Raw genomic sequence first — 12,880 nt, forward strand, 5'->3', positions numbered from 1 at the left:
CATATCAGCTTCATCTACATCATATTTTAACAATTATTGCTTCTGTGCTTATATATTTAGTTTTGCAATCATTTTTTCTACTAAGTCTAATTATATTGGGTCAAATTTTCTGTAACTCAATTTTATTGAGACAATTTTATTCTTTAATAAATTTTCAGTTCTTAGCAAGTGTCATAATTTACAATTTTAGCCACTACGGATTTTAATATTTTTCAATATTTTAAAATAATTTTTTTCTAGATTACTTTTACTGTTTTCCATTTTATCAGCAGCATAAGTTTTATAAAACATATTTCACCATTTCAGTTTATTTATGGTCTTATCAATCTATTGCTTCATTCTGTGAAGTTCATATGCTTATTTTTATTTGTTCTTCAGGGTCAAAATTGTAGAGTCAAAACATCCTTGAGGATTAAAGAGTTAAGGATGACAGGACCAAAAGACAAGATAGAAATGATGGGAGACTTTATAATCTCCACATTGTTCTTTACTTTCCCGTACATAGTCGTGTTAGCTGGATTTTTTTTTTTCTGTAATACAAATACTTAAAATATGTAACTTTGTCTATCAAACAAATGAGACCTCTTTTCCATCACAGTGTTTGTGTTTAATACCAATCCATATTTTGAACCAGTCAGGTTAAATATATGACAATAAGAATTGGCAATTAATGAATAAAAACATCCTGAATATTCTGTATCTGAATTAAATTTTTACATCATAGATACATAGCCTAACTATACTATCTTATATCTAACCCCTTTTTTCACTCCTACAAGCTTTTTCTTTGCTCATTGTTTGTAATTTTAGTGCCCTTTGAAAGTCTCAATTTCTGCTCCTGCTACTAAATTAGCTATGAAAGCTGTAGCTGCTGACTCTTGAGAACCTGAATTCATACAGCACCTGCAAACATTTGTTTTTCGAGGTTTTCTATTAATATAATGACTAGGAGTAAGGAAAGTACATGTGACCTCGTTCATCACATTCTTAGAACAAATGCTTCCTCCACTGCAATTATGTCATCGTGAAATCATGTTCCACATTCTAAAATAAACTCATTGCCATATGAATTGTTATCTGACTGAGATATTTTTGTAGTTGTCTTTTTTAACAGCCTCCTTAGAAGTGTCTTTTAAATTTCTCACAATACCAAAACAAAAATTTCTTTTTTTTGTCTTATCCACATGAATACTTCAAGCTTGAATGTTCAGCAGTCACTACTCGTATCCTGCATTGCACACATACTTGAATTTCACACACACACATACACACACAAACACATTTTTAGCTAAATCATCTAAAATATCCACTTTTTGACTTCCAAGAAAAGTCATAGAGAGTTTTCCACAATATCACGGTTCGGGACTCACCTGTGGACGTGGATGTCCGGTGACCAGACAGGTCAATTCCAGGGTTTCTCCTTCCCGTATAGTGTAGACCCTTTCCGAGTAGCGCTCCTCCTCAATGTTACAGGCCAAGCCTGAATGCACAATACGAACCGTGGGGGGAGCTGTCGAGTCAGGAAGAAGAGAGACAAGATACATAAAAAGATAAGCAAACTGTCTTCCCCTGATCATCATGGTTGTTACAGCAATTCCTATGAGACTTTACCACTGTCAGATCCATCAGTCTTAACACTTTGAACATCCCCAAGGGATTAAAGATTTTGCCGGACAGAAAACTTCAAGTTTACCTTACAGTCACCAACACGGTCTGAAAATGTCAAAAGGGAATAGGGTAGTGGGGAAAAATTGGTGATTCAGGAAATCACCATCATTACAAGACCAATGATAAAACTTGATTGTTAAAATGTGATAGTTCCCTTCCTCTCTGAAATCCAAAATTTAATATAGTAAGGGATGTTGTCCAAAAACTAGGTAGTGCAAAAGAAAGACCATCAGAAAGGAAAAAGGAATGTGAATTAAAGACATTGTCATTTTTCTATTAATTTTTTAAGTCCTGTGGTGTAACTAGGGAGCTAAAGAATAGGAAGATTTGGTTATCAGGAATTGAACACCAACTTAATTTTCAATATTTATAGACTCCTGTATTAATATGAGCAAAAGATAATCACTGAATTAAGCCACTGATGAAGGCCATAAATCACTGGTGTCTAAGTATAAAATTCTGATTCAAGATAGACTTCTCATGAAACTGTCCAAATTCCATAATATAATTTTCTCCGACTTCAGTGCCACATGGGCCTATAAAACTTGACTAGCATTCATTGACTTACATATCATTGGAAACCCACTGTATGCAAAAATTCTTTTGGTAATGAGAAATACTTAGATAATAAGATATGCTTCTTGTCATCAAGGAGATTACTGTGACTAGCTTCAAATTGGAGATCATCCCCATTTGTGAATTCAGCATTTGTTTGTAATACATTTGGAGTGGAGGCAAAAAGTTTGTTTTAATTAAAGGCAAGAGGAAAATCTATATCTACATGTAAGAACAATGATCTCAAGAATTTCCTGACAGCAATCTCAGCCTAAACAGCAGTATTATCAGCAGAGGCTACAGTTGCTTAAAAATTAATATGGGCATATTTGGAATTTTTTATTTAACATTTAAAAGACTATGAATCCTATAAAATTTGCAGATAAATTTGGTGATTTTATGGAGGAAATAAAATGATTATAAGTCCAACTTACAGGAAACTTTCTTTTGGGAAAATCTGTGTTGTGAAAGTAAAAAAACAATAGTTTCCAATATCTAATACTTTGTTTTACATAACAAAAATGTATAGAACACTCAGAGAGTTTAAGAACTGAAAAGGGCATATTTTGTCATTGTTCTTAATTTCAAACTGAAAGATAGAAAAGCCTACTTGCAGATAATAAAACAACAAGTTATTTCCATTTTTTTTCTGGATATCCAAGCAGAGTACTGTTCTTCAACCCTCAAATTCAGGATCCCACTCTCCAATACCCAGTATCAAACAACATGTAAAAAACTGCCAGCAGCTGGATAAGAATGAATAATATATTTAGAAAAGTAGTTCTTACATTCAGTATGCATAATAAACTCCCCAGGAACTTGTTTAAAACATAGATGTCAGAAGTATACACAAAGACTGTTATGTCTGCAGAAAAGCCCCGGAATCTGCCTTTTTACAGAACATCCCAGGTGATGACAATGACAGTGCTACTCAGACCAGATCATTAGAGATAATTTTCTAATGGCTTTTATAAATATTTGTTTATTAAAGGAAAATACACCATGGGATAAAATGTCCTTTTCTTTTAATTTTTTTCAAGTAACTAAACATCATGTTATGCATCTTCTCACTGGTTTAAAAAATTAAATAAACCAAACAATTTTTTAAGTTTGTTTAAAAACTTAAAGAAACCAAATAATTTTTTTGTCCATAAAACCAATTTATCAAAGATTTTCTACCATGTCTTCGGACTCTGTCTAGACACTGTAATAATTTGCCTAGTTTTAAGACATTAGAAATCATCTGTAGTGTTTATCTGGGTGTTCTGATATATTTCACACAAGGTTTCCTACAAATCATTTCCTATAGTGATCAAATTTAAACTTCAATTTAGACAAGTAATACTAGGAAAGCTACTTATTTTAAAATATCTGTCATACAACTGTATACATATTATGGAGGTGAACAAACTGATGACAATCAATAAACACTTGCAAAATATAAATAGAAAATTGTTAAGTAAAAAAATTGAGATTCATTACCTTGAAATATATTTCTTTGCCAAATTTAGCCTAACAAGTGATAGCCCACATGTTTATTAATACATCTAATTATATAGTAACATGACATCTTTTCCAGATTTATACTTACTTTTGTTTTAATTTCAAATCAATGAATAGTATTGTTATTTTTAAGACATGTCTTTCCAAAGCATCATTATGCAAATAAGTAACTTAATTTAAAACATTTAAATTATACAGTAAGCACACTGTGTTCATCTACAAGGGTAAATTTTCTGCTATTTTCTTCTGTATTTTAACACATTCTTGGAAAAGGTAATTGCCTATATATTGTAGTCATTATGAACCTACCACCTACCTTGTAGGAGGGTGAAATATTCTACCAAATTATAAATGTTAAAGATGTATTTTTCCTAGTATGCATTAAAATATATGATCAGTACTTTAGAATCTCAATGATAAGGTGAAAATTTTGGAAGCTAGACCTAGACTACACTAGGGAAATAAAAAAGATTGAGAAACAGTTCATGAAGTTAAAGCACCATAACTAGATCAGCAACATAAACAGTATAATCATTCCAAACTTAACCAGTGTAACATTGTCCCAATTCACCATCCTGTCTCCAGTCCCTATCAAATCCATGAAATCTTAAAATTTCCCAAATAATATATTGTAACTTCTTTTTTCATCATGTTGTATTCCTGCCTAAGAATCTATAATGTCTCCCTATGACATTTCACAGAGTCCAAATCACCCCACATGGCATTTAGATGCCCTGTAAATGGTCCTCATACTGATTATCCAACCCAAAATCCCACTTCTCTGTAACATCAGCCCAACATCAGTGGGAAGATAAAGAGCACTAAGAATTCAGGTGTCTTTGATCATGATGTTTCCTCATCTAGAATTCCCACACTGATCTTTGGACCAATGTTGCTGAAACTTTCGTGGATTACTTAGCAATGATTCTCTTCTCTATTTTCCAGGAAATCTGTATTGCCCAGTGATTCTCCTTTTTCTTAACACTCTAACTTGATAGGAAGCACCTCATTACAAGGATGAACATCATTTTCAGCATCTATTCCACATCACATAATTCAGAGCACAGAGTAGGTATTTAATAATTAATTTATAATTTTAAGCATATATCACTATAAGGACTCTAACCTATTTTAGCAAAAATATTAACCATTATGGCACTGAATTTAAATATATATGCAATTTGCAGTACTATATCTGAAACAAGACATGTTTTATCCTCTGCCTTGTTAGAGAAAACCTCAATTCATCATCCTGAAATTGGACTAAGGGTTATGATCCCCTTTGCCCTGTAGAGTCAGCAATGAATTAAAATGTTAAAATATTGCAAGAGACTCATATTCATCCAAATTTGCTTGCAGTAAACCAAATCCCATTACATAAAATCTTTCTAACACTAATCATATCAACTCTCTTAATTTGAATAAACTGGCTTTGGGTTCTAGAGGTCAGCCTAAAAGGGCAAAAGAGAGACATTCTTTTATCTTGTCACAGTATATCCAAAGTCAAACCAAATTCTCACTGTATTCTGTTGGAGAAAGAACACAAATTCTTTCTTATTCTCCAATGGCAACAGCAAGAGCATTTTTAAGTCTTTTTATATCATATACAGATTTTCAAACATATATTTATTGAGCAACTGCTGTAGATCAGGCACAAGGCTATATGAGCTGAGGATATGAAGATTAATGCTATGAGCTGTGCCCTCTATGGGTTTATAGCCTATTGGGTCTGTTCAGTTTATTTATATATATATATATATATATATATATATATATATATATATATGTGTGTGTGTGTGTGTACATATATATATAAAATATATATATTTATTTATATATATAAATATATATATAAATAATACAAAAATAATATAACAATTACCGTTGAGCAGAATAGATATTCTAACAGAAGGAAATGAAAAGACCATAACAGGACAAAGCAGAAGCTGACTAAATCTGCCTGGTGGATTCCAACAGGTTTCACGAAGCCAGTGACATTTAACTTAGGTTTGGAAAGATGCATGTGGTGAAAGGAATTCCAGAGAAAGGAAACAGTGTGTTCAATGGCATGTCTATAAGAGACTGCCTGCAGTGTTTAGGAAATAACTACATGAACATGTGGTCCACATAGTTTGTAATATACTCCAAACCTTGACACCAGTGCCACTCTCTCAATTTGCCATGATGTCTCCAGACATGAGACTGTATAGCCCTGCAAATGGAAATGATGGGAGAAACCTACTTGAGAGTTCTTGTTAGACAGGACTTGAGGATTGACTGATGTGGGAGCGAGGGAGCAAGAGTTAAGATGACAGTGAAGTCTATATTTTGGTTAAATAGGTGAAAGATAAATTTTTAAATAGAAAATACTCTCTTGATCACTATGGACTCCACATTATTCACAGTTGGGAGAGACTTAAGATGAGGGGCTCTGAGCCCAAATTACGGAGGGCTTTGTTAGAGTGAGGACTTAGATGTGAAGTGTTTTTGAGGGAGAAACTTTTTCCATGTTTTCTGAAGGACATGCTGTTATTAGCCAGTAGTAAGTTTGGTATTAGGAGTTTTCTCTCTTCTAAGAACCCCAAGCAAGAGCATTGTACTTTGGTAAATCCTTCAAATCCCTGGTCCAACTATTCTTTGGAAATTCAAGTTGCCAGTAAAATCTCACCATTATGCTCCACTAGGTCAAGGTAACTTATGTTCTTGGTGCAGGTCACAGATCCCCTGGGATAGCTAGTGTGGAGAGAGGGAGCTCACGGAACCTCTGTTAGAAGCTCCAGTGAAGACATCAGTGAGCCACCCTGCACCATCGTCTCTCACACACTCTAGATTCTGTTCAGAGACAGAGACTCAGAGACAGATAGATAGAATGTCTCACACCTTTCTACTCTCATGTGGCCAGAGATAACAGAACTAACACTATTGCTTACACCATTCTCCTAGCAGGATCAGTTTTGCTTGTAAAGCAAACAAAACAATAATCAAATTTCCTTCTATTTTTCTATTGGTTTAAGTGATTACTTGATTTGATAAAACATTTATCAGTTTTCTATGACATCTTACATTTACCTAATTAACACTGCCAATAATTGGTCTCTTCTGCTTATTTCACAATTCCAATGTAGCACATGTGAACAGTACTTCTAAAGCATGGTGTCTTCCATTCTTCTTATTTTCTCTCTTTCCTACCTGAGTTACTAATTTAAAATACTACATGAGTCGTCTCCTTCCTCCCTTTTTCACAATAATCTCCCAATGCGACTTTTAAATTAAGTATTGTGTCTACAGGTATAGTCTATAATTATCTCTCTTCTTGTTGACAACTCTTTTGCCTAATGTCTTTTTGCCTTAGGCTCATTATATTACATATTTTAATATCAAAAACTCAGATAGGGAAGGGAAGAATATGAAGATTTGGGAGAGTAGGTAAAATTTTAGATTTAGATGCTGATGTTGAGCTAACAACTGAAAAGTTGTTACTGCATATAAAATTTAGAGCTTTTAAATGGTAGTCGATGCTTGACAGCAAAAGAATAGACGAAATCTCTAAAACAGAGCATGTAGAGTCAGAAATTAAGAAGATAATGATAGAACCGTAAGGAATGTGAATTCTTGATAGAGAATTGGTGTCCATAAGATTATGAATACAGAGAGGCCAAGAAAAGAGACTCAGAGGTAGAAGGAAAACAAAGAAAATGTAGTGCTTTAAAAGTTACACAAAGAGATGCTCAAGAATGGTGAACTGTCCAAAACTGTCACTTACAACAGAGTTGTCAATTAGGAGGAGCATAGACAAAAGGTCATTGCCAATGATAGTTAGGAGGGCATTGGTGAATTTCAAGTGAGATTTGGCTGTAGAACAATAGGGGCAAAAGATGAAGGAGGTGAGTTTTGAGAAAGAGAAAAGTCTTAGCAGGTCAAACCAAGCTTCAGGCAAAAAGTAAAACTGCTCCTGAGGTTTACCCACACGTAAAAAGAAATGATAAGTATAAAACAATAAGTATAAAACAGAATATTTTAACAATATTATACCACCATCTCAGGATTGCAAAGACTAATTATTTACATTATAAGAAACAAACCATAATGTTTGTATTTCCAACATAAACTGTAACTTTTACCAATACTATACTATTTTTCTACTATCCTTCAACATTCTTTTAAAATTAATTTTCCCTAAAAACTGACTTTCTTTCTTCTTATCTTTTTGTTCTTTTACTCTTTTACAAGTTTAACTCTGCTAACTTCTGTACCAAATATGCAGAAATCTCTCAAAACGGTCTAATCTCTTCTGTAAAAAAAAAAAAAATCAAGGTTAATCCTCACAGAACATAAATATGCTTAATCTCCCCCATATTAAAGAATGGAGACAAAACAACATTTATCCTCCCATCAGCAGGCCTCCTCTTGCCTTTCCTTCACAGCCTAGTGAACAGAAATAATGGTATCCACTCTATGTCACACTTCTGCACCTGCTTTGCAATCCTCAGGCCACAGCAGTTTGGCATCTGCCCTATCATTTGTATTTATAAAAGAATAAGGCAGGAATATAGAAGACCACTTTGCTTAACTGCTGATTTTTTGTCATTATTTTGATCTCTTACATCTCCTTCAGTCTTAGTTTACCAGACTTCATTTCTATGCAACTATGAGGATCTTTTGAAATTATACACTTGTTCTACACTTCAAAACAATAAAAAAAATATTATTACATCCCACTATTATTCTTACAATCATGAATATAATCATATATCAAAACATGCAGATAGCAGAATGTTCAATTTATATGTCCATTCCAACAATTTCCTCAAAAAATAGTTAAAATCCTTCTGTCATTGTCATTTAAATAATCCCAAATAGGACAATATCTTGATACACAAACAATTTACAGATTATTTTTAATCAGCTTTTAGCTCATTTGAGTTGTTTGATTCCACTGGTTATTTTGAATTAACTACAATTTCAGCATCAATGTGAATTTATTTCCCTATCTCTTTCCCCTCATCCCTCATACTTGGTTAATACTGTACTCCTGTCCACTGGAGGGAAATACATTTTTATCTTTAATTTGATGAGTTATAAAATGAAAGTACTAATATCATATTGATATTCTGGATTTAATCAAAAGAAGATCATATCTACCTCAGTATGACTTCGGTGAAAGGCTCTGAATATGAAAGGTTTTGAATATTTTGTATTATTTCCTCAGCACACGTTGAGCAGCACTGTTATAAATTAATTGAGCTGCCCTGAGAGACTCTGCAAAGCCCAAAGTAAGGTAAGAAAATTAAACCCTGAAGCCCCTGGTTCTAGAAAGCAGCTATTAATTTTTCCTAAATAACAGAGGTTGATATGATTTTTTAGGTTAGTGTTAGCCAAGAATTTAAAGCAAAGAGCTTAAATTGCTTAAATTTTTAATTTAAACGTAAGTTATCTGTTATATGCAATAGATACTATTTAAGATGGAAGAACGTTTGTCACTAAAGAAAATGACATTAAATAACAATGTAATTGTGTTCATGAAATTTTAAAGTTAAACAAAAAAAGCCATAATGCAATTTAAATTTTAAAGTTAAAAGCAATGATAAAAGCAATAATGTTTTTGTGTAAAAGAATTACCTTGTAATGTCATCTTTTAACAGTCTCGAGTCAAGGTACTAACTTTACAAAAAACTGAATACATAACGGCAAAATATTAATCTGAATTATCTTCCATAAAATGACATATATGTGTCCTATGCTTCTTAAATGAAACTATAAAATTTTAAAATATTACTAAATTAAGGTTTTTACATTAACAACTTCAGATTTCATCAGATTTCTTTCATCAGATTTCATCATTTTTTTTTGTTTTCATCTCAAAACATCACCTATTAATTCCTAAGGCTAAAACTTCAAAGACCCTAGTATGTTTTATAGATTTAAAAAAATATAAATTTCACTGAATCTAAGGTTCTTAACATTCTTTTCAAATTCAGCATTTGACAACCTCTGACACGCGTGCTGGAGAGGAACCATGGGCCCCAAAGTCTGACATAGACATCTGCATCTCTACGTGGATGTTCCTACCCCAAGCCTTTCGCTATGTTCTTCCCAGTATTTTCCAGGAGAAACATATGAAAGCAATATTTGACAGGTTATCAAATATTTCATTGATCTCATATTTTGCTCACAAAGGACTTGACTGAACTAAGCTGTGTGCTATCACTTAAAGCTAAATACTGTGGTGAACTGTGCTTTCCCCAAGTAGGTAGAAACCTGAGATTCTATACACAAGTTCCTTTCTCTATATTGGATCCAATGCCACATCGTGAATGGTCTCCATCTAAAGGTTGAATCATGTTTCTATCTAATCAGTAAATTTTAGGAGGAAAAACAAAAAAAACAAACAAAAAAAACTACTCCAGAAATTTTGGCAGCTAGGCCATAGACTGTCAGTACAAAAAAAAAAAAAAAAAAAAAACCTGACATAAACACAAGGGAGTCGCCTCTTTTATGGTACCATTCTTTATGTGCTTTGAGTCATGATGGAAGCAGAGTAAAGGATGCACAGAAACTATTATAATGCTACAAGAGGGGGCAGCCTTTAATCCTTAAAACCTTTGATTAGGTTTTCCCCCTCTAAATCAAACTTGTGAAATGGCTTCCTCTTAGTAATGTCTGAAGCTATATATCATGTGGTCAGTGAACCCTCCAAAGTTCTTGGAACCAAATCTTCCTGACTCTCAAGAACTATCACAGCATCTTATGAGATCAGGACTCCTGAACCCACAGGTACTAATTACATCATTTTTAAACCCTCTGGACTGAAATGTATACCTAAATGTACTCACCCTTCTCTAGAATTAAGAGCTTCTCAGCTTTCTTGGAAAGAACTACAAAGCCCCAGCAAATACTAACTAAAATGAAATTAGTGTCATCATTGTGCTCCAACCTTAATCACAAATTGGGTATTTAGAGGCAGCTATTATTTCTTCCAGTCTAGCTAATCAACAAAACAAATGAGATTTACTACAGAATATGCCAAAAATGAAAACTTCAATTTGCTTCTCCAAGAGTGGCAATGGCAGGCAGAGGATTTTGAGGATCTGGCCTGCCAATTTCTCCATTGTTTCTCTCCATTGAGAAATCACTGCTTCTGCTTGTGACTAGCCCCAAGAAGGACAAGATCTTCAGCATGTCACAAAAATGCCTTTCAAACCCCAGAATACAGGAATCAGTGTGATAATGACAAAAACCCAGAGTCCCCTTCAGAACTGGGCAGAAGAGCAATTATCACAAAGCAAGAACGATTCGGACTCCACCAGGCAACACTCATAGACTAAGAACTTAGCAAACACCGGGAACCTGTGCACAGCTTGTTATTTATGACAACCTCTAGTTCTATCTAAAACCATAAAAAGTATATTTTTAATTTCCATTTGAAAAAATAAGACATCCCCAGTGAAGGTTAGTGAATATTCAAAGTTTAGTTTCATCTACAGTTCTGTCTTATTCTAGAAAAAAATTGTGTTATATATATTAGTTTTTTTTTCATTTTGCCATGCTGCATCCTCATTTTAAAAAGGACAGACATTCCTTTGTCTTTAGAATTTAGGGGGAAAGAACAGAATACAAAAAAAGAATTATCAATCATTTATAGTCCCACAGACAAAGAATATTTTTATTAAATTATTTAGTACCATAAGAATTCAAAGTAAAAACGTTTTTCTAAACCATGAAATGTGAAACAGAAGCACTTATTGGTAAATATCATCACTCAACCTCTAATTTTTTATTTAGGCTTGACAATTTCAAAGAAATATACTCAGGAGCTGAGGAACTGCCCAAAATTTCTGTTCAAACAATTTAATTTCCATCTGTCTGAGGATGAAGTTTTGAAATTGTCCCTGTAAGTATCTCAGTGGTTCACCTCTGTGGCAATGTGACACGGCATTCCCCAGGAAGGCTCTTAGACCTGCCATCTCCCAGATCCCCTACCATCAGGTCCCAGGGGCTGGACCTCCCACTCAATCACCTGTGCTCCTTCAGTTTGCCATCGAGCAAGACTCTGTCCTCAACTTTAAATAATTTCCGCATTCTCCTAAATGAACTCATAAATACCCTTTCTAAGAACTGTCATCGTTATTAATGTTAGGATTGGTTAACAAAACAAACAATATGAGAAATCTACAGTGTCACAAAATCTTAAAATCTTCAGAGTAGTAGCAAAACAAATGGGTGATCCACAACGCTTAACAAGTACACAAGATTTTTAAATTTAATTTTTTACCCTTAACCTTTTTCTATTACAAACTTCTAATTAATAGTATTTCCTTGATTTTTTTGAGCAAACAAGAAATATATAAAAATATATAAATAACTGCTTGTAGCCATAGCCCATTACGTTAAACACAAAATTGTTATGCTTAAATTCTCACAGCACCATTCACCTAACTTCAAATGTTATGCTTGAAATTCTTCTAGTTTTCTCTGCAGAACTGATGAGATCATATCTATTAGATGTTAGACCAAATAAGTTATTCAGATTTTTAAGGTGTCCGGGTTGTAACACAGCTGAGTCAGTGCCTTTCAAAATATACTTCCAAAGACAAGTGGCCTATAAGCATGTTCAATGTTGTTCAATCTACCTAATTTTTAAAGAAATTTAAACCGAGAGGAGCATCAAGATGGCAGAAGAGTAAGATGCGGAGATCACCTTCCTCCCAACAGATACATCAGAAATACATCTACATGTGAAACTGCTCCTGTAGAACACCTACTGAACACTGGCAAAAGACCTCAGACAGCCAAAAAGGCAAGAAACTCCCCATGTACCTGGGTAGGGCAAAAGAAAAAAGAAAAAACAGAGACAAAGAATACGGACAGGGGGCTTCCCTGGTGGCGCAGTGGTTGGGAATCTGCCTGCCAATGCAGGGGACACGGGTTTGAGCCCTGGTCTGGGAAGATCCCACATGCCGCGGAACAACTAGGCCCATGAGCCACAATTACTGAGCCTGCGCGTCTGGAGCCTGAGCTCCGCAACAAGAGAGGCCGCGATAGTGAGAGGCCTGCGCACCGCGATGAAGAGTGGCCCCTGCTTGCCGCAACTGGAGAAAGCCCTTGCACAGAAACGAAGACCCAACAAAGCCATAAATAAATAAATAAAATTTAA

General features: G+C 34.1%; 1 protein-coding gene across 1 annotated transcript in view; it reads right to left on the reverse strand.

Moving 5' to 3' along the window:
* Positions 1 to 12,880, reverse strand: part of MDGA2 (MAM domain containing glycosylphosphatidylinositol anchor 2) — an 822,473-nt gene that overhangs the window by 473,337 nt on the left and 336,256 nt on the right. Inside the window, exon 2 of the mRNA XM_059915690.1 lies at positions 1,371 to 1,510. Within this exon, the coding sequence (XP_059771673.1) occupies positions 1,371 to 1,510 (140 nt within the window). The remainder of the gene's footprint in view (positions 1 to 1,370; positions 1,511 to 12,880) is intronic.

This window comes from Balaenoptera ricei, chromosome 2 (genome assembly GCF_028023285.1).
Source record: "Balaenoptera ricei isolate mBalRic1 chromosome 2, mBalRic1.hap2, whole genome shotgun sequence".
NCBI lineage: Eukaryota > Metazoa > Chordata > Mammalia > Artiodactyla > Balaenopteridae > Balaenoptera > Balaenoptera ricei.